Here is a 21,483-nt window from a genome sequence, read left to right as displayed (position 1 = left end):
ATAAATAATAAAACTGATTACCCAAGCATTAGCGTGTTTAGCTTTGCTCCTAATAAAAACAATGGAAAAAGACCTAAAGCTCTGTGATTGTCACAGCACAGTCACTCATAATTTGAACCAGCTCTGGTAAAAACAATGCATGTCACTTCATTAATCAAAAAGGATGACAGGTAAGAGAGAGCATGCTACAGAACAATTTAACTCACGGTGGCTAATTTCTGAACATCTTCATCAGATGCTCCCAAAGAAGCGAGTCCTATCTCTTGTGAAAACTGGGCAAACTTAGGATCAGCAAGTAGAGGCACATGTCCCAGAAGTTCATGGCATGTATCCCTAGAGGAATGGGAATGAGAAGAGAGCCGTTACAGGAATAAATGCTATAGCAATTCCATAATCAATTTAACATACACCATTTTGGTCTGACCTCTACTCAAAATGTCTTATCACAAAACATATTTTTTACATTACGGTTCTTCCCTGTGCACAGTTCTACATAAAGACATGAGTTTATTTCTATTAAATGGATTAGCACCACTTTTTCCATGATTTCCCCATTGTTTACAGACTAACTGGAAGGTACAATCACTGCTGTCTTTCAGGCTTAGTTCCATGAAGAGCAAATTGCTTGTCTTACAATACAGTTTACAGCAATTCTATCCACACGAATCAAGTTCAAAACCCAACACAAACTCTTCCTCTTCTCCATTCCCCTTTCCACATCCCGGTACAGCTCCACAACCAAATGTTTTGCAGCTTACCTGTAGAAATTTAGCACGATAATTACAAAGCTAACTGGTGTGTCTAACTTCACATTTGCCCTGACTTCCTATTGTAATCAGCGGTTACTTTTATTATGAAGTCCAGTTCTCACCAGGAAGGTTTCAGAAAAAAACAGATAACCTGTCTTGTTTCAAAAAGAACTACTGTCTACACCTGTAAGTGCATTATTAGTCACAACAAAGTGCAAATATAAGTCTACAAAAAACTGCTAACCAAACACACAAAAGTGCACATGTATCATCTACAAAAGCTCTCAAACAATTCTGAAAGTTTTGGTGCATTTGTTCACAGAAAATAATGGACTTGGTAGTAAAGTTCACTTTAAAAAATCAGATCTGACATTTCCTTTGCTTTTGTCTCTTCAAAGACATTTCTCTTGTTTTTTTCTTTTAAGCTGTAAACAAATGTTTTAAAGGCAGGGAGAAAACATCAAGATATTTGCTTTCTATCCAAGATCATCCTATTCGTCTTTTATAAACTATTTTTGTTCTAAAAGACACAGAACCTGACACTTCAGATAAATCATAAAAACAACGCTATATATAATTTAGAGTTTCCGATTCTTATTCGCTATTTCTTACCATAAATTCTGTGCCAACTGTGCCTAGATAGACACTACCTTCTGAATGTGTGCAAACGAGCATTACCATAGCACTTCTGGCATTCCTAGTTTGCCTCAGCAACAGCCTATCAGAAATGCAGTTTGGGTATTGTAGGCCATCTTCTCCGCTCAGATGGTCGCACTCATTGCTTACCAACATTTGCTCGTGTTACATTCGCACTTTCTGGTGAGATGCATACAGCTCTGAAGCTGCGCACGACAAGTTGGAACTGAGTTCACATTTAAGTAATTCATTCCATCATCCAGAATAATTATCAAATCTCATTTCTCTTCTTTCCCAGGCATAAGTATTTCCAAAAGATGCGGGGGACATAAGCAAACGCTCATGACACATGAGCACACGTTCCATAGACACTGACTAGAGATTCAGTTGCAGTAATACCGACTGAGTGTACTGCCTGAAAAAGAGGAGGCTGAAGGGAGGACCCGTGGTGGCCTACAGCTCCTCTTGAGGGGAGCAGAAGGGCAGCGCTGAGCTCTGCTCTCTGGTAACAGCACCAGGAACAGAGGGAACAGCATGGAGCTTTGTCAGGGGAGGGTGAGGCTGGGGATTAGGAGAATGGTCTTCACTAGAGGGTAGTCAGGCCATGGAACAGGCAGCCCAGGGCAGTGGTCACAGCATCAAGGCAACAAAGTGCAAGAAGCATTTGGACAACACTGCTGACATAAGGATTTGATTTTTGCGTGATCCTGTGTGCAGCCAGGAGTTGCTTTCGATGATCCTTATCAGTGCCCTCCAAATCAGGATCTTCTATGATTGTATGCTTACCTTTACTGGTGTTCTTATCTCTCTATTCAATAGCTAAGGAACATGTACGATACGTACAGCTGGCCAGGAACAGTATCAGACTTAGTTACTTAGCTAAAGAAAATTGTTTGCTTTTTTGTTTTCCTCTCTCATTCTCTGGCAAAGTTTGTGTTTCTTAAAGTAAGATCTTTTCTCCCTTTTTTCTATATCACAGCATGCCCTTCTAGAACACAAGGGATTCCTGCTTTCTCTGTTTTTCTTCAAAACAGCTGACAAGAAGGCTTTTCTTTCCTTGCCTCCATACCCTTTCGCTTGGTGGTGCTCTGAGACGTGAAAGATGATCAAAGTTTCCTACCACAAGACCTGTAGCTTAGATAGTATTCCTTTCCTCATTAGAGTTCAGACTTGAAAAATTGGCTTGCTCTGCATGGTATCTCTTTGTTCAGGAGATGGTTTGCATCACTTGGGCAGATAATCAAAGGGTAATGACCCTTTTTTACTAATTTAGTTTCAGTCACAGCAATTTCTTGTCATCTCCTGCAAGGTTTAGCTCACTAATAACACAAAGAACTGCAGAAAAATGGAGTTTGCTGTATGATGGATACACTGAGAGAATTACCAGTGCCAAACAATTCACTGGAGGAGTCTGATTTCTCTAGCCATTACCTTCAGTGCAGAAAGGGGCCACAAACGCACTCCCTGGAAGTCCAGAGCTTGTAGTTCCACTTCCCATCCACACTGAAGAAATCAACACAGACTGCCGAACACTTCACCAGATCTATTTAAGGTAACTTCATACCAGTAGTTCAAATAAGGAGAACAAAGAAAAAATAAGCGGGACTGGCTTCAAGTTCTTGGCTCCAGGAAGGATTCTGCAATGCTTGTGGTACCTGAGTGACTATGTACATCTCTATTCTCCTGTGCAGAAGTTGCAGCTCCCAGAAACAAGTGAGCAAAGATGTGTTTTTCCTAGTTCTGCACTGGGGTATAGGCTCTTAATGTCACTTCCACCCTCACACAAAAAGAGAACAGACAAAGGCTAGCCTGGCCCTATAAACTTGTCTTTCTGCTGGTAAGAGGAGGAAAATGCAGAGGCAGAAAATACTTCTGCCTTCAGTTTGTAGATTTTTCCATTAAAACTATTGTTTTAACTGAGTAGTTATAAAAAAAAGGAAGCTTGAAACCAAAGAGCACGGGGAAAAAACAAAAAACTAAACAGTAACAGAAAAACACCACAAAAGCCCACACCTTCCAGGAAGAACCATGAACCAGCATTTGAGATTGTCACTGGAGTCTGCTAGATTTCCCTGCCAGTCTGGTCCTTTATAGATAGCCTAAACAACATAATTCTTTGCTTAACTACCAAGGCTTGATTCTTTTGTTTTGTTTTATTCAGAAAATAATTAAGTTCCTTTAATTTATTCCCACACATCGCTCAGAGAAAATAAGATTTTTGTATTGCACTTTTCACAGCAAAAGATTTTTCTTGAAGTAAATTAGCAGAGCAGAGGAAATCTATATAACTCTGTGAATGTAGTAGGAACATAATGAAACTGAGGAAGAAATGTTTTAAAATGCATATAGTAGTGATACAGATCAAACCAAATGAACTCTCTAATTTGTATCTAGCTCTATATCCTGGGTGTTAAATCTGATGGAAAGCCCACTGAAATCAAAAGGAGTCTTTTTAGCAGGTTTATATCATTGAAATGCAACATTCACCAAGCCATGGACCTGCAACAAACCTCATTATGGTCCCATATATCAACTAGTACATCTCAGGGCATTGCAGCTGCAGCAGAAGATGAAGAGCTGTCCTTCCTCAAGTCAGTTTAGTTTTGCCATTGATTTCAACAAAGCCAGAATTTCACTCTACATTTCCAATAACAATTACTATGTGCTCCATTTTATGAAAAGAAATCACACACAATTTGAAAGGGATTTTCAAAGTTTTCCTACAGAGTTCCTCCCAGTCAGTGCAACATTTTAAATAGTTTCAGAACAAGCAGGTCTGCAGAAAGAAAGCAACATAATTAGGGCGTGACAACTTCCTACCTCTATTAGTCATATTTAGAGCTGTTAAGACCAAAACCTGAATTTTTAAGCTCAGCCCAAACAGGGAACAAAATTATTAATTCTATTTTAATAAGTATTACCAGACAGTGACTTTCCAGATGCCACAACTAGAAAGGTTACAGAAAGTAGGTGTAATTACTAAGGTTTTAGTATGATACAGAGTAATTCTGAAAGTAAGCAGTATCCTGAAAACCATACAGGTCACAAATATACAAATCAATGAACATGAGAACATTAGCAATAATACAGGCACACTTGCTTGTTTCCTGGATGATGTTCCACTTAGAGTTATATACCTGAATCCCCTATCAATAGATGAAAGCCCACTCCTAATTATATATGAGGTTAATAAAAATCTGAGTATTGCTGAATATTGGCAGGTGTTGCAAACAGTAAAGAAAATATTTGGTGCAATGCCTAGTATTTCCTAAGTGTAATTTATTTTTTTGAAATACCTACAGATGTTCTCAGGCAGACCAGAGGAGGTCCAGCACCATACATACAAGGCACTCTTTCTGGGTTTTACATTGTAGCAATTACCTTAAAACTTTCAAAAGTTAAAGTCCTAATTACAGAGATTACAGAAGCGAGTGCATTAATTCAGAGACCAGCACCTTTTATCCAACACAAACATGCACACAAAACTAGCCTCACGGTACCTCAGCAGATACTCTGCTCTGTTCACACACTGAAAAGATGAGTGGATATGCATGGTACAGCACCACCTGCTGCCTCTGTCCAGAATAACGTTAGAGCATTTCTAGATGCAGCTTACTATGCAGTTCCATTAATCCTTTCACATAAAAAAAAAATACTATTCCATGGTTTCAGCACTCTATTCAGGAAATCAAAGTTAGGCCTGGGTCCAAATGTTCACATGAGTGAAGCTGAATACATACATATGAACCCTTTATTTCTGCCAAATTTTACAGAAAGTAGCATGAGCTGAATAATCAATGCTGCAATTTCATGGTAGCTTTCTGGTAAGTGATTCACTACATAAATACCATTCCTGTGGTTTGCAAGATTAGCTGATGCTTTTGGTGAAACTGCCTCCATACTAGCTGGCATGTTAGTACTGCACAGAGCACAACACGTGTAACACAACAATCAAAATCACTTCAGTCTTTTTTTCCTTCCACATTTTCATCAAGAGATCAACCGCTAGAATATTTCATCTCAACACATAATATTCTGTTCCAAAAAAGCTGCAGTGTTGTTCCATGAGAGTCATAATTGATGTTCATCTTCTTCCTAATAATGTCCTCTGTAACAAACTTCATACATAACACCCTCTCTGAGTGAAAGAACTGTGCCTCATGATTTGCTTTGGCTGTTTCATAGGCACAGTACAAAGCTCAGCTGCAGAGTCTGGCCCCAAAAAGATAAATGGAGATACAAGACAACCAAACTATAATTTCAAAAGCAAATTTTTTCAAGAGATTCAGGGCTTCCCTTTCAAGCTTGCTTCTTTAGCTGTCCACCAGAAAAAGTCGAACTATAGTCACTTTTTCAAAGTACATATTTGAAAGCTCCATCTTCCACTACAAAATAATACAGGTAGATTTTTTGATCCACTAGATAAATAACACAGCTATTTAAGACCTTTGTAAAAAGTCCATGAGAAAACTCCTAATCAAATTCAGATTCTTCAGCATGAAGGGCTTTATCACTGACAGGGTAGCTACATTTGTGACACGGTTCTTCTTTTCAACCTTGCCTAGTTCACTTGGGTCTTTTAAGAATCCTACAAGCACATTTTTTCACCATGAAAGCAAATGAAGCAACTTACGGTTCTGGGGTGTAGAGAGGATCCGAGCCATGTCGTACATACTGAGTACAGTGAAAAACTCTGTATGCTAAGCCAGCTAAAAAGTCTCGAGGAGAGAGATATCCAGCAACCGGTCTCACTGTGAAGCCAGACCTTTCTGAAGTGAAGGAGATAATAAAACACCATATTATAAATTACTATATCAATTTCTAAGGACAAGTAACGGGTCTGCAGTTAATTACCAGAAACATGGCATGGAGAGTCATGGCTGAAGGTCACCACACATAATCTTCATCTATTAAGAACAAGAATTATTTTGCATTGCTAGTGTATTTTTAATGAAAACACCTCGAGGTACTTCAAAGTTTGTTTAAATAACTTTGTATAGAAAGGAAGGTAAAGTGCCATAAGGGATGCTCTCAAATCACAAAGCATCTGATTTTTACATCTCGCAGCAAAGCAGGAAAAAGTTATCCAAAACAGAGGATGACTTCCGCAAAATGTATTGAAAACAAACAGAACAAAATAGGATTAAACCAAACCTGCCCTTATTTTTTTTACAGATAAATACTGATTTGTGATAGTAAAATACTGAATTTCAAATCTAAAGTCCTCATTTAAATGTTTAACAAAGTGTTCAGTTGACAGATTAGTCCCAGTGGAGAATTATTTCAGATTGAATAACTTTGAAGAGGACATTTCTCCCCCAAACTCATTCTTAATTCCTTGCAAGCGTTTACAAGATACTGTTCCAAGCATTTCTTCAACAGATATTAGTGCATTCTATTCAGTCTAAAAACATATTTGTGAAAAATATGCTAATTTTTATGTTTCTAGTTAAGGAAAAAGAGCCTAATTCCTTAGGGATCATAGTGCAGTCTATGAGAATCCCACGACACATCAAAATCAAAAGATCAATGAGTCACTTATCAGTAAATGCAATTACTGACAAACAAGAGCTAAGGATGAAGCAGGGACTGGGGAAAGTAAGCCACTCATTACCAATTTTGTATTTCTTTTAGTTAAAAATCTATGCTTGGGAGAACACACTTAGCCTTTTTCTTTTTTTCCTCTACATAACACTTAACAGCCCATAACACTGTTTTCTAAACACATGTCTGTACAGTATTTTAATTCCTGAGCACCTGAGGAAGAAGATTAAGGCATAAGGATGTGTGTCTGAAAGAAGCCCTGGGAGAAGAGAAAATCTTAATTGAACGCTTTGGCAGCTCTGGAGTTAAAAACCAACAGGTTCTTCTCATCTGTCGCTTCTCCTTCCACATGGGATACATTTCCATCACAGATGAGAAAGCAGAGTATTTCCAAACTTAAATAAGTGATATCCTGATCATTTAAAAATACCACAGAAGTTGTAGATCATCCATGGAACCCCACTGATTTTCTCCATACATCAGTGTGAGCCTCATGAGGTTTTAAGCAGTCTGGAGAGCCTCATATTTTCCTTTTTCCTTAAATGCTTAGATAAGTGGGAACACACACTGTGGTTACCAGGACACCCACGCTCCATTATGAGAACAGCAGAGCTAACTCAGCTCTTCTTCACCATACACAAGGACTTTTCTCCCTGTGTAGGACAACACCAATGCGGCATGTGATTATTTATTTAACTCATCTCAGCTTCATATCCTCTTCCACAAAAAGGATAAACCACAGCTGGCTGATAGCACTGGGAGCCTTTCTATTCAATATGCTTTGCATTACATTCTAACAGAAAGGAGTGTTTCAAGAAGCATTACCTACTGATAAATCAAACATGAATCTTACCTTTAAGAAAAACAGAGACATCTTCCAGCTGAGGCACATTATCCTCTCTATATCCACAGTACTTAGTCAGCAGAGGAAAGTTCTTTAAATATTCACGACAAGCATGGGTGGGATAGAGTTTACTGAGTTCCCTGAACACCACCCCCCATGTTTTAATTTCTTCAGCTGTGTACTCCACTCTGGGAATGGGTTGACCACTGTTGAGGGGGAAAAAAAAAAGGGATATTATAGAGTATATTTGAATACAGATTGTATATTGACTCTGGATGGCAGAATTTCTGTGCTACTTTAATAATTATAACTACATAGAGCTTGTTAAAAAAAAAAACAAACTACTTTAAAGTGATGACTAGATCCTTAGAATTCCTTAGAATTTTTTCCTAATGCTATGTTGTACGTATTACATTTATTTCATAAGAACTGCATTTCTTAATATGCAGTGAGATGACTTCCATAACATAACAGAAAGACGGATTTCTTATATGATGCATCTGTATACCAAAGTAATAGCTTTGCTTTCTGCCACTTTTGTAATGGTTAGCTGAAGCTCCAAATTCAGTTTAACTTGTACATTCAGTAAAACCATCAGTTGATTGCTCTGTCTGTTCCCTGTAACACACAATATTCACAGGCTCTCATTTTAAAAATGAAGATTAGGCAATTATCTAGATGTTTAGAAACACATAGAAACAACAAAGTACATATACTTATTATTTAGACCATTGTGCATGTGTGTTTGGAACCCCACGTTCATTCAAGACTACATGATGAGGAAGCCCACCTCGCAGCCAACAGCCCAGAATAAATTAAACTAAGATTTTAAATACATCTCTCAGTATTTTTCTTCTGCACAATTTCTCTGCCTCCTCCACCTTACATAGATGCAGAGAAATTGCAGAGCAGGAGCCTCCCAGGGAGCTTGCTGATCTGTCTCTCACATCCAAGATTTGCCTCAAGTGGTTACAGCTAATTCAAAACTGAACGACAGCACAGAGTGTGAGGGGCTCCTTCCAATTTGCACTGACTTGCATTTAGCTTTAAGGAATTTCCCGTGACATAATCTTCATCTATCATTATGACTTCCCTCTAGAAACTTTATAATCTTTCTCTGGATTTAATGTTCACAATCTACTACAAGCAACTACAAAATCTGCCATCTCCTAAGGTATCCTTCTCTTCCCTCAGACTGCTGATGAGCACACATTAGGCAGAGGGATTCCAGGTCCCTACCTCCCACAGCCCAGCCACAGAGCTGGCACCATGGCTATTCCCAGCTCAGTGTTGCAGCATCCTCCACAGACCCAGACAACAGCCTTGGCTGTCCCACCAGCAGTGTGCACAGCATAATCCTGCTGCAGCAGAACTACAGTGCTGTGTATTTGCTAGAGCAGTTGAGTTTCCCTCCTGGCTCTCATCTGGTTTATAACCTTGTCTTCACCATGCCAAGTAACAAGGAACGAGCCCTTTTGTCACATGTGACTGCTGTTAAGCAGTCTCTCCATGCACAAAGAGAAGAGCCTCTGCCCTACATTTGTTTGTGGTTGTCCCCTTATCTTTGCTGAAAACTTACTATTTAATCCCCTCACCTTTCACTATGTCAAAGTATTCTGATCCATAGAGGTATCTGTCAGTCAAAGGATACTTTGTATGAGAAGCTCACACTTGTCAAAAACGCCCTGAGGATCCAATACATTAAATTTGCTAGTTCTCCTTCAGCCACTCTTTTGCAGACACGACAAGAATTGCAATGCATGTGGTGAAGCATTGCTCACCAGCAGAAGCTGCACTGGGTCCATGTCTGTTATGCTGTGGGAGCCAATCCTTCAGATCCAGTATCTGTCTTCACCTGCACAGACCATCAATCTTAAACTGATGCCAGCTCATGGGAAGGATAACAGAGCTACTCTAAATCGTATCATACACACCAGGTACACATAGACTGGTACTCCACCCACCTAGGGCTACCAGAGCTGTGCAGGAGCCTCATCCCTTTTCCCTAGATGCAGCATCTACTATGGATACTGCCATTACAGGTCAGCACTGGCCCAGCAAAGCTGAAGAAATCTGAGTGCCAGTGGGAAAAAAAATCAAGATTCTATTTAGCACATAACTAGAAAAGTATAAAGAAAACCAGGGTCCTGACGCTTGTTCACTCTTCTCTAGGAGTTTTATAATATAGTAATTGTTTCAATTAATTCATTAGTACTGAAATAAGGTTCACTGAACATTAATTCCTTATTAGAATTTATGCCTAGTAGCACTGATCTTATTTAAAGATGATGGTGATACTGCTTTCTTTATTAAGAGTGCTTTCTTTATTGACAGGATGGAGGTAGCCAGACTCAAGATTGTGCCATTCTTTCACTTTTCTCACCCTCTTACAAGCATGACCCACCTTGCTTTCATCACCCAATAAATCACACCAAAGGACAGCCTAGTCAGCCACAAGCAAACTGGCTTTGCAAGGACATTAAAGGCTAACCTAACCTGAATTTTCATTTCCCCTTATTAAAATGGTCTTTCCATTTTGCCACAGTCATGAGCTATCAACTCATATTATGAATCCCCTCTATAAGCCTTGCATTTCTCTTCCAGATTTAATTTTCTCAACACTTCTGCAATCTCTAATCAGTCTCAAAGGGCTAATTAGCAAGTTTAACACATTTCCACTATCTTTAGGATATAAGCTATGTGAAGGAGGGAGGAATATTTATTTTTTGGTCCATTTATTTCACAGAGTCAATCTTCATTGATGTGCTCTATTAGCACATCTTTCCCTTTAACACCTAGCACCAGCAAGGATCTGCTCCTCTAGGTTCACATCTTAGTGTTTTTCTCTCTGTCCCCAGCTGAGGCCTCTTTATGTTCTATCAAAGAAGGACATCTACTGCTTCAGAACAGCAACTCATAAAGGAAATGTCAGTCAGGGATTTTCAACTCAATAATTTTTGACAGAGCCATTTCCTTGAGCCAATTTTTTGCGGCCAAATCTCTTTTTTTTTTTAAGGAACCAAGTTTGCGGGGTTTTTTAAACACTGGAGGATGAAAATTAGCAATGCATCAACCTCAGCTTTCAATGAGGAAGAAATACTGAGAGGTTAGCGACAATACTCTAAATTTGCCTCTAAGAGAAGCCCTTATACCATAAGTTGTATTTTACCCTATCGTGAAGCTCTCCCAACATTTCCTGACATACCTATTCTTTTTGTATAAATAATAAGTAGTCTTTCAGACCACAAAAGAAGGTGCAATGACACTGCAATGTAGTGTTAAGACACCTAAACTAATTCTGAATGCACCAGCATGGGTAGCAGAACTAGTTCAGCTGCAGCAGCACAGGCTCCTCCTGATTTTCTCCTCGCTAGGCTGTCTCTAAGAGCAGATGTATCCAGAGAGAGACCGACTGTACAGCTCCATGGATATGGCATGTCCGAGGGGTGAAAAAAGTCATGTTGGCAGATCTGAGGAATATGAATGAGTTTTTGCCACATTTTAGGTAACTGTGAAGGTCAGTGGCCTCTAAGCCATTTTTTGGTTAAAAACATTCAAAGAATCTCATTTTCCTGTTCCAGCTGCTACCATGAAGAATGTGAAATGTCTTACAACATTTGAAAATATCACTGGGATGAGGGAGTATTTGTGAGTAGATTTGCCCCCAGATAGCCTCTGTTTCAAATTTTTTGATTTTTGTAATCTGCAGAAATGGGTACTGAGTCTTCAAAATCTAAAGAAGAAAAAGCATTTTCCTTCCTTTTATCTCTTTTTCTGGAAATGTGCAAGATTTCTCAGAAAAGATGTTTCTTGCCAGTTTCAGAGAAATAAACCCTTCTAGCAGAACACCAACCACTGCTCAGTGAGCCAGCAGGACCTTTCCAGCATTTAGACAGCTTAGAGGGGGAGAAAAGAGGAAGATATTGCCAACAGCCTAGCAGCTGTGAGATGCAGGACACTACCATTTTCCTTACTAATAAGAGGAGAACTGTCCTAGTTTACCAAGAGAGATCTAGAAGCACACAGTATGCCCTCATCCACAGGTATCTGCTTGACATTTCACACTGCAGCAGATGTTAGGAAAGAATAACTAACTCTGCAGCAAGCATGAGACTGGGAAATAAAATCAATCAGCTGTAAGCAAACAAAAAACTTGCCTCAACTTTAATCTGAAAACTGGCTAAGCTTAGGACTTACAGTGACAAAGGGATCAAAACCCAGAGCCTGGGAAGCTTCTCCACCCACCATCCTGTCGCAGCATGCAGAACATCAGTTCTGTAAGAGTGCTATGAGCACCCAGGCAAACAAATGCCACCGAGGGCTGAAGAAAGGAAAACCAAACACTGGTGCTTGGACATTTACTGTATTGGTAAGAGCATAACAACAGGAATGGAACAAAACTAAAGGAAAAAGATAATTAGGATTATATGGTCACAAAGTAGACTTAGTTTTCCTGTCCCAACCTCCAATCTTCTACAGCTCATGAATTAACTTTACAATAAGAACAAAGAAAGCAGAACCAAAAAAACTTCTAAAATGCTTTTCTGAATTGCTTCCTGATAGGATATGCCTTTCATGAAGGGAGAAAATAACTGTTGTGCTCTGCATTCTTTAAACAATATACTTTGAAATCTCAAAGGAGAAAAAGAAAAGCACAAATCTGAAAATGGAAAGGAACATGAAATTAGTATGCTCCTTCCGCTGAGAGCGAGGGCAAACAAAACAGAGCCTAATTAGAATTAGCTGAATCCTTACTTGAGAAGAAAATTGCAACATGGTAGGTATTCTTAAGTAGCACAGAAAGTTTCCCAACTTCCAGACATGGCAGCAAATTGAAAATACTGATTTGACAAGGAAAAAGATCAGAAGGCAGAACCACAAACAGCATACTTATACATAGACACCAGTTCCATAAACTACAGGGAAATCCACTCAGTGAATTCTGAGAAGTTGATAGCCGTGGTAGCAACATTCATAAAAGGCATTTTACAGCATCCAGCATATTAAGAGCATGAAAAGAAAAGAATCATTTCCTATTATTGCCTTGTTCAGACAGCTACAGCTAACTGTAAGTTAACCGTTAAGTTACAGCTTTCCCAGATTTGGACCAAATCTTAGGATCCTCAGGACCTGACTCTTATCCTGTACCTGAAGGTAGAGATGTCATTCATTTTCATTTTTAGTCCTAATTGTGACTAATTTTGAGAATTCATCCTGTTACAATGGTAGGAGTCAAACTGTTACGACAAACATGGCCCTTGTGTGAAGCATAGTGCTCCACTTTCGTTTGGGTGCTATTCCAGGTATGTCTAACAGTCCTCCTCACAAGAAACACAACTTTCTTTGGTTAAATAGCTAATAATGATTTGGCATAGAGCAACCACACAGGGACACTAGCTACATACAATTCAGCAGTGCATCAGTTTTTCATTAATAACAGTTCCTTAACTTTAATTTGCTATTAATAAAATGCTGAAAGGATAGTGCTTGTATTTCAAATGCTTTCCTTCCTTGTCTGTATCTGTTCTGAAAATGTAACAGGATTTCAAGCATCAGGTTTGCATAGCTGAACCGGTGGTAGTCTAAAGGATGACTCTGTCTACTGCAAAACTTCTTGCTACAGAATGAAGTAGAGCATGAATTCTAACTAGTCAGCAGCCCAGGGAAGAATTATACCAGTACTTACTATTTATAGCTCATGGCAACATCCACAAAGTATTTTCTTCTCTGTCGATAGACATTGTCTTTAAATCCCTTAAGCAAGGAAGAAGAAAGTAATTTATAACAAAGACAGAAAATTAGCTGTGAGAATTATAAATCATTTAAGTGTTTATCCAGTACCAAATTATATTGTATTTTGATCAACACCATCTTATGGATTGTAAGAGAAAAATATCTTTTGCCTTTTTCCCCCCACCGAAGTCCCACAGGGGTGTTTTTAAGATACGTTTGTGCATAGGTAGTCATTTTTCCAAGGCACTGAAAAAGCAAAACTGTTTTCCTGTCATTTCATCTCATGCAGGTTTTCCTTAATCTGTATGGAGATCTACAGGCAGGCATAAAGCAGAATAACTGACCTTTTCTTAATACATCTGTCATCACTAGAAGACAGAAGGTGCCCAGAGTTCACAAGTAACTCATTTTGAAGATGCTACTTCAGCAGTTGCCATCTTAACCAACACATTAGAGACTGAGCCAACAGCCTCCAACAGCAAATACACACATTGCTCCAATTTGAGCTGCAGATCAAACGCCCTACATATTAGGCTACAGCAGGTTCTTGCTTTTTGCATATTAAGTGCAAAAGAGCTGTATTACACATACAGACTAGAGTCAGTAACAGCCCTTCAAGCTATTCAAAATCAAAACATTCTCTTCTATATCTACAAAAAATTTAGACAATTTAGGTTTTAGACTACAAAAGAGCTGCCTACTTTCAAAGCAGGACTTGTAACCTCTTGAAGATGGAAAAGAATAGTTATCTAAGTGCCACAACTAGTAGCTCAGAAAGTGCATTTAAATTTCCTCAAGTGCCATGACGTAAATGGGATGCTCCCATCACCTAGACACAGCTGAAAAGTAGAACACATTTTTTCCTTACTGTTCACATATACAGATTTGCAAAGGGAATGAAAACACAATGTATTTTGACTTGAAATGTTTATGAGTTTGCATGAGAAAACTCAAAAGGTATTTTATGGCCCCATAACCAAAGCTGCGCTGCTAGGGCTGAGCAAGGGAAAATGTCAGAGGACTGTAGAGAGAATTCAAGCCTCCACTATCACACAGGACAGCAAATGCCTTACACAACACCCTTCAGGTACTGAGCAATCCAGTGTATACAAGCTGGGAGAACTCCATGGGAGTAGCCCTGCTGAGAAGGACTTAGCGGTTCTGACTGATGAAAAACTTAACATGAGCCAGCAGTGTGCACTTGCAGCCCAGAAGGCCAATGGTATCCTGGGCTCCATCAAAAGAGGGGTGGCCAGAAGGATGAGAGAAGAGACTGCCCTCCTCTATTCTGCCCTTGTGAGGCCCCAGCTGAAGTACTGTGTCCAGGTCTGGGGCGTCCAACACAGGAATTATGTGGAGCTGTCAGAGAGAGTCCAGAGAAGGCCACAAGGACAAATCAAGGGCTGGAGCACCTCTCCTACGAAGACAGGATGAAGGAACTGGGCTTGTTCAGCCTGGAAAAGAGAAGGCTGGGGGGAGACTTCATTGCAGCTTTCCAGTATTTAAAGAGAGCTTATAAACATGAGGAAAATCAACTTTTTACATGGATGGATAGCGATAGGACAAGGGGAAATCATTTTAAACTAAAAGAAGGGAGATTTAGATTAGATGGCAGGGGGAACTTCTTTACTGAGAGAATAGTGAGGTGCTGGAACAGGTTGCCCAGAGAAGTCATGGATACCCCCAGAAATGCGTAAGGCCAGGCTGGGTGGGGACCTGAGCAGCCTTATCATCTGTGGCAGAGGGGTTAGAACTTGACAATCCTTGGGGTCCCTTCCAACCCAAGCCATTCTATGAGTATACAATTTATTTATTTTTTTTTAAAACATGCCATTCATTTGGTTATCAACTTGCTGCGCATAACTATCATGAACTCCATGCAAACAACTGCCTGCCTACCTAATCTTGCATTTTTGTGGCCTGCTTTCAACAGGGCATAGCACCCTCCTGTGAAATGCTACAGAAGAGTCAAGAACGGCGCTATAATCAACACCGCTCCTATAGAGAAGCTTTTTGACAGGCAAAAACTTGTGACATTTTGGAGCGTACGTCTGTCTGCTTAATACCCTTTACACTAGCATTGTTACTCAGCTGTAACATGCAACAGACAAAATAGAATGGATGACAGCATAGGTGACTCAAATGTCCAGCACGTGCAGAGAAATCAAGACTGAAACCGCTAGTCAATATGGAATGGGTTAGAACCTAAACTAGTGCTGTACTGATTCCATAATGGAGCAATTCTCTTTGGTCTGGCATCAATACATTACTATGAAGGAACAGAGCAGGCACCAGAACTGGCATTTGAAAGGCCAATCACAGATTTTATAGTTTTTCCCCCATCTCTAATATCTAGCGTGCTGCATACGCTAACAAATGGTGTGTAAATTATGTTCATAATAGTTCCCTCAAGTGTAAAATATATATTCATATAATGCAAATGTCTTTTTTCATTGTCTGTAAAACTGAAGGCAGATTTTCAGTAGAGCACTCAACAATTTAATGAAGGCACCAGCTCAGAACATAAAACAGTATCAAATGGCTCATCACAATCATCAACTCAAGGCTAGAATGAGTCGCCATTAAGGCCTCTGTTTGAACCAAATTACTGCTAATGGTTGAAGGTAATCAACAGATTTTTCCATTCTGAGAAAAATAGTAGGTAAATCCTAGCTTGTCACTAAGAAGTATGTGGCAGAAATCAGGACCCAGGAACATGCTTCCCAACTGCAGGCCCACAGTGCAGGAAAAGCTCATATTCAGGTACTTCAGTTTATTCCTTCCTTTCACCTGGGAGCTTCCTATAATACCAGTTGAATTCAGCTTTCAGAGTAGGAATAATACAATAAGTTGCCATTAGTATTGCTCAACCAACAGGTCCAAAGGTGGAAACCTCGATTTGAAACAAGTGAAAATCCCTTAACACAAATGCTTGCAATCATCTGCTATGTAAAGAATTAGATGTTCAGCATGTACGGACTTGAGCCAAATGGAATAAAACAAACCTTTTTTTTTTTTTTTTTTGTCTTTTTACACTGAGCATTTGGCACCACTGCAGGTATCACTTATATGAAATGCAAGCTTGACTCCTGTCACTGAAGTCAGGAAACAATATGAGACACCTTCCCATCTGTTGCATTCCTTTCTGCGCACAGAAACAGGAAGGTGCTGCTGTTTTATTTTGCAATTATCTCCTGAGTGGCCAGGAAGTCTTTTTCCACAATTATTTTTTCTCTGACAACTAAGTTTATATCTATTCTTATTTAAGAGCCACTTGTGACAGCCCCTAAGGTCACAGTGATCTAAACTCTTCTCTTTGTCTGAAAACTTCTAACAACCAGCTAAATAAGAAGTAAATGAATGAGAACAGAAAAAAAGACAAAGTTTTCAAGAGTCCTTTATGGAGGACTTCCTTCTTTCATGTCCAGCTACAGAAAAGGATAATTAATTCATTGGAAACAGTGAACAGAACTAAACACCGACCATGCTCAGAAAAGCACTCAAAACCAGCAGTCAACAGGATTTTTATTTGACTGGCAAAGAATGTGAACAAATTATCTGCAATACAATTGTATTTTACACTTACAGGGTGATCTGCATCCAGCTCAGATCCATACATCAATACTCTTTGTGAACATTTGTCTAATTCAGATATCTTCCGAGGAAACCAAGGGACACAATCAAGATCTGCAGAAGATAGAATGTGAGTTAAATATACTGAATATAAGATTATGGCTATAACTGTGCAAAACATTTGTGAGTCTATAAAACAGCGATACAGAAATAGCCTTGCCTTCCTCGTCAGTCCAGATGTTTTCTGGTGGATTCAGAGACACAATATTAGTTTGAAACTTGAGCAACTGGATTAGCTCATTAAATTCCTTCTTACTGCAGTCACAATCCACAAAAATTTCTACCTCTGAGTTCCTTCTCTTTGATTTTCGTGATTCAATATGAACCATGCTCACATGTTTCTCCTGCAGAAAGAAGAAACAATGGATTAAATATAGACATATCAGTTAGGATTGCAATATTGATGGCATATTCCTCAGGAAAGCTTTTTCAAGTTTCAAATGAAGGTCCCCTCTGGTACAGGCAGCCAGCAGTTTCTGATCTTCCACATGTGAATCCACATAGTAGGCAACTATTTCACTGGCACACTCCATGAAGTATGTATACACTGCGTCTTCTTAATTAACACATTCACGCAACAAATCTGCAGAAGGAAAAGACTCCATTTGCTGAGGGCTTTGAATCTGCTGATTGTAGACTAGCAGATTACAGAAGCCAAGCAGAATCATTTTGATGATCTCTTCCTGAGTAAACCAGGCCACAGGACTCCTTTTCAACTGACACAGGGATGATGGTTTCAGACATTCTCTTCTGAAGTAGAGAAAGTGGCTTTGATTAACCCTAGGTTTAGATGACAACATAATCCCACCCTTCCCGTGCTCAAATTGCTCAGCAACTATGTGAATGCAGTTGATCTCTCTGCAACATCTTCCAAATACATTTTAGAAAGCCAAATGAATTGTATGTTAGCAAATTGTTCTCAAGGTAGAGCAGACATATATATTCAGGATTTTGGGTCTGAACCCATTGAATAATTTAAGCCAGAGCTGCACTTCGGAAAGAAGATGCGTTGAAAACAGTTCCTGCAGTTTCTATTGGCTTGCTTAGCCCTCTCCTGCTTCTGTTGTGCAACAGAAGCTCAGCTCACTCCACTTTCAACATCTGGACAGTCTAGATATCTGCATCAGCCTGGGGAATCTGCGCCCAGAACCAACTCCTGTCATTTAGGCTCAGTAACACCCTGTGCTCCCACAGTTATACCCCTCTAATGGTTTAGCATGAAGCGGTAGATTCCAAATCACCTCTTAACATTTTCTTCACTGCGCAGACTGAGCAGCCTAAGGTTTTCATCATGGTGCTTTGCCTGAATTGTCCTTAGAAATGCCTTCAAGTCCTCTTCAATGTATTAATAAGGTAAGCAGACTACATAGAGTACCAGCAGTCAGATTGAAAACCACCAATTGCATGGGGATCTATCTGGAAACCAATGCTTCACAATGTAAGTTCCAGTTAGACAGAAAGCTCTGACCCTGCAAGCACTTAAAGGTGCACTTAAATTTATGACCAAACACTGTTCTGCAACAAGGTTGTCATCGCCATCTGACTTTGAGCATATAATTCAGACTCTGAACTGCTCTCTGAAACTGCTTCCTTTCATCATGGTCTGCACAAAGAACTTCAAACCTAATTTATGATGCTGAGAATCACACTTTGGAAATCTAAAGTGAATAGTGCGAATATCACCATCACAGTTAAACTCTGTTCCAGAAAATTCTCTGAGAGTCTTAAATGCCTTGTTGAACAACCCATAAAGCCCGAAGTTACACTCTGCAGATTCACTAAAAGTAACTGCACTCTATGGTGCATTAATTTATACCAACAAAGAGCCTGACCTCAGTATTCTTCCTCACCTGATCAGCACAATGATATGTAAGCTTTACCTGAAAGAGCCGGAGAGCTTTCACCAATCCGCCAACTTCATTCTTCAAGGAAAACACCACAGCTGTCTTTCCACCTTCAGAAACCGACTCGCCTTTCCCATTTCCCTTGCTGCCTTTTTTCTCCTCATTTTTCCCAGAGCTTGATCTGTTTATCTACAAACAGATAAAGAACAGCATTGATTCAGTTGCAAAAGGGTATTTCCCAAAAGTAAGACATATTACATAAAGAGAAACTTTCATCAGAAAATAGCTGAATTGAACCTATCCAGACTTAATTTAAAAGTTAATTTATTTACCTGAAACCAGAATCACAGATATACATATACACAGGATATATATTGACTTTTTAGGGCCATGCTATCAAGACTAATAAGGAAAGCAAAAGGAGATGATGGTCTGAATTACCACAAAACCACTAATTGCAGTGATGCTATTCTATCTCTAAATCAGTCCAAGATGATTTATACTGGTCTGTACTTCTGTATTATCTATTGTCAAGAGTCCAATACTCTCTGACCAGCTGCTTTTAGATGTTCCACACATGGGGTGCATAATGCTTAGTACGAAACGTTCTTAACAGACGATGTGTGATGTTACACAGGAATTCAGATTTAGCAGTGATACTTAACACACTGAAAACAGACTACAAATGCAAGTGATACTTGGCAAAAAGCTGCAGTCTCAGTAAACCGTTTAATCACAACGTCAGTGTTATTTGCATTACTGGTCTGTCTATTACTAGTTGTGAGATCACTCTCGGTGAATGGTGCCCAATGTCTCCACGTGTGGATGGAGATCAGTGACAAGTCGTGTCCCTTAGGGGTCAGTACTGGGACCAAGCCTCATTAACACCTTCATCAATGACATGGACAGCGGTATCAAGTGCACCATCAGCAAGTTTGCTGACAACACCAAGCTGTGTTGTACTTTTGACATGCCCGAAGAACAGGATGCCTGTCAAAGAGACCTAGACAGGCTCCAGCTATGGGCCCAGGAGAACCTCACAATGTTCAACACATTCAAGTGCAAGGTCCTGCACGTGGGTCACGGCAACCCCTGCTATCAGTACAAGCTGGGGGATGAAAAGATGGAGCACAGACCTAGCAAAGAGGACTTGGAGATACTGGTGGCTAACAACTTGAACTTGAACACAAGCCTGCAATGTGCCCTTGCAGCCCAGAAAGCCAACCTTATCCTTGGCTGCATCAAAAGCAGTGTGACCAGCAGGTTGAGGGAGGTGATCCTGCCCCCTTGACTCTGCACTGGTGAGACCTCATCTGGAATACTGTGTCCAGATCTGGAGCCCTCAGTAAATGAGAGACATGGACACGTTGGAGCATGCCTAGAGGAGTAGCACAAAAATGGTCTAGGAGATGGAACACCTCCCTGTAAGGACAGGCTGAGAGAGCTGGGGCTGTTCAGCCTAGAAAAGAGAACACTCTAGGAGACCTGAGATCAGCCTTACAGTACCTAATGGGGGGGGGAGGACGAGGGGGGCTATAAGGATGAAGGGGACAGACTCTTTAGCAGTGTCTGTTGTGATAGGACAAGGGAAAACAGTTTCAAACAGAGAGATTCAGACTGGATGTAAGAAAAAAAGGCTTTTTGTTTTTTGTTTTTTTTTACAATAAGGGCAGTGAGGCAGTCAAACAGGTTGCCCAGAGAGGTGGTGGATACCCCATCCCCAAAGACATTCAAGGTCAGGCTGGACCAGTGTCTGAACAACCTGTTCTAGCTGTAGGTATCCCTGTTCACTGCAGGAGAGCTGGACCAGATGGTCATTAAAGGTCCTTTCCAACTCAAACAACTCCATGCTTCTCTGATCTTGTGCTCACCGTCACTATGCTGGGTGTACCTGGTCACCAGAAATGAATAAATGGATTAAGGCCACTGATCTCCCTGCTGTTATCCTATTAGTGATGTAGTTTTCATACCCATACTGGGCTGAGCCATGTATTCACTTCCACCATACTGGTCAGGCTTAACTCAAGGAGTCATTCAAATTCTGGAGAGATATCTAAATCAACAGTTAATCTATGTAACTGAGGGCAGCCATGTATCTAAAGCAAAGGCCACTCCCTGGTACCCACCAAGATAAGATTAGCTTTCTGCAAATGCTGTGGTCACTCACATTCAGCCTTATTCATTGAGCTTCACAGGCACATCCTCCTACCCATCACTGCTGAACCTTCTTCCATTGCTGGGGTTTACTGATCAGCCATGCTCATTAAATTTAAAATTTAAATTTTATGCTATCTGTTGTAGTACAGTTGCTGTGTAATGTCATTTCTCCTGAGAAATCTACGATCTTCTCTTAATCAAGAAGGTGAAAACTTTGCTTCAAATGAGGTTTGCCTCATCCAGTAGTTTCCAAGAAATGTGGACTTTTTTCAGTGAACTTAAATTCTGTTGAGATGCAACAGAACAGTAAGTTGGGCTCTATAAGCTCTGTAGACAGTTCTGA

The 21,483-nt window shown here is 39.9% G+C and overlaps 1 protein-coding gene across 1 annotated transcript in view; it reads right to left on the bottom strand.

Moving 5' to 3' along the window:
• TPH2 (tryptophan hydroxylase 2) overlaps positions 1–21,483 on the bottom strand; it is a 51,021-nt gene that overhangs the window by 27,330 nt on the left and 2,208 nt on the right. The window contains exons 2-8 of the mRNA XM_042872649.1: positions 19,020–19,172; positions 17,300–17,483; positions 17,093–17,193; positions 13,460–13,527; positions 7,783–7,979; positions 6,019–6,154; positions 207–333 (exon numbers count right to left, since the gene is read on the bottom strand). Coding sequence (XP_042728583.1) covers positions 207–333; positions 6,019–6,154; positions 7,783–7,979; positions 13,460–13,527; positions 17,093–17,193; positions 17,300–17,483; positions 19,020–19,172 — 966 coding nt within the window. The remainder of the gene's footprint in view (positions 1–206; positions 334–6,018; positions 6,155–7,782; positions 7,980–13,459; positions 13,528–17,092; positions 17,194–17,299; positions 17,484–19,019; positions 19,173–21,483) is intronic.

Source organism: Lagopus leucura, unplaced genomic scaffold (assembly GCF_019238085.1).
Source record: "Lagopus leucura isolate 7727_CA_CO unplaced genomic scaffold, USGS_WTPT01 Super-Scaffold_100008, whole genome shotgun sequence".
Lineage (NCBI taxonomy): Eukaryota > Metazoa > Chordata > Aves > Galliformes > Phasianidae > Lagopus > Lagopus leucura.
Note: the sequence above shows the minus strand (reverse complement) of the source record. Positions and strands in the feature narration are given on the sequence as shown.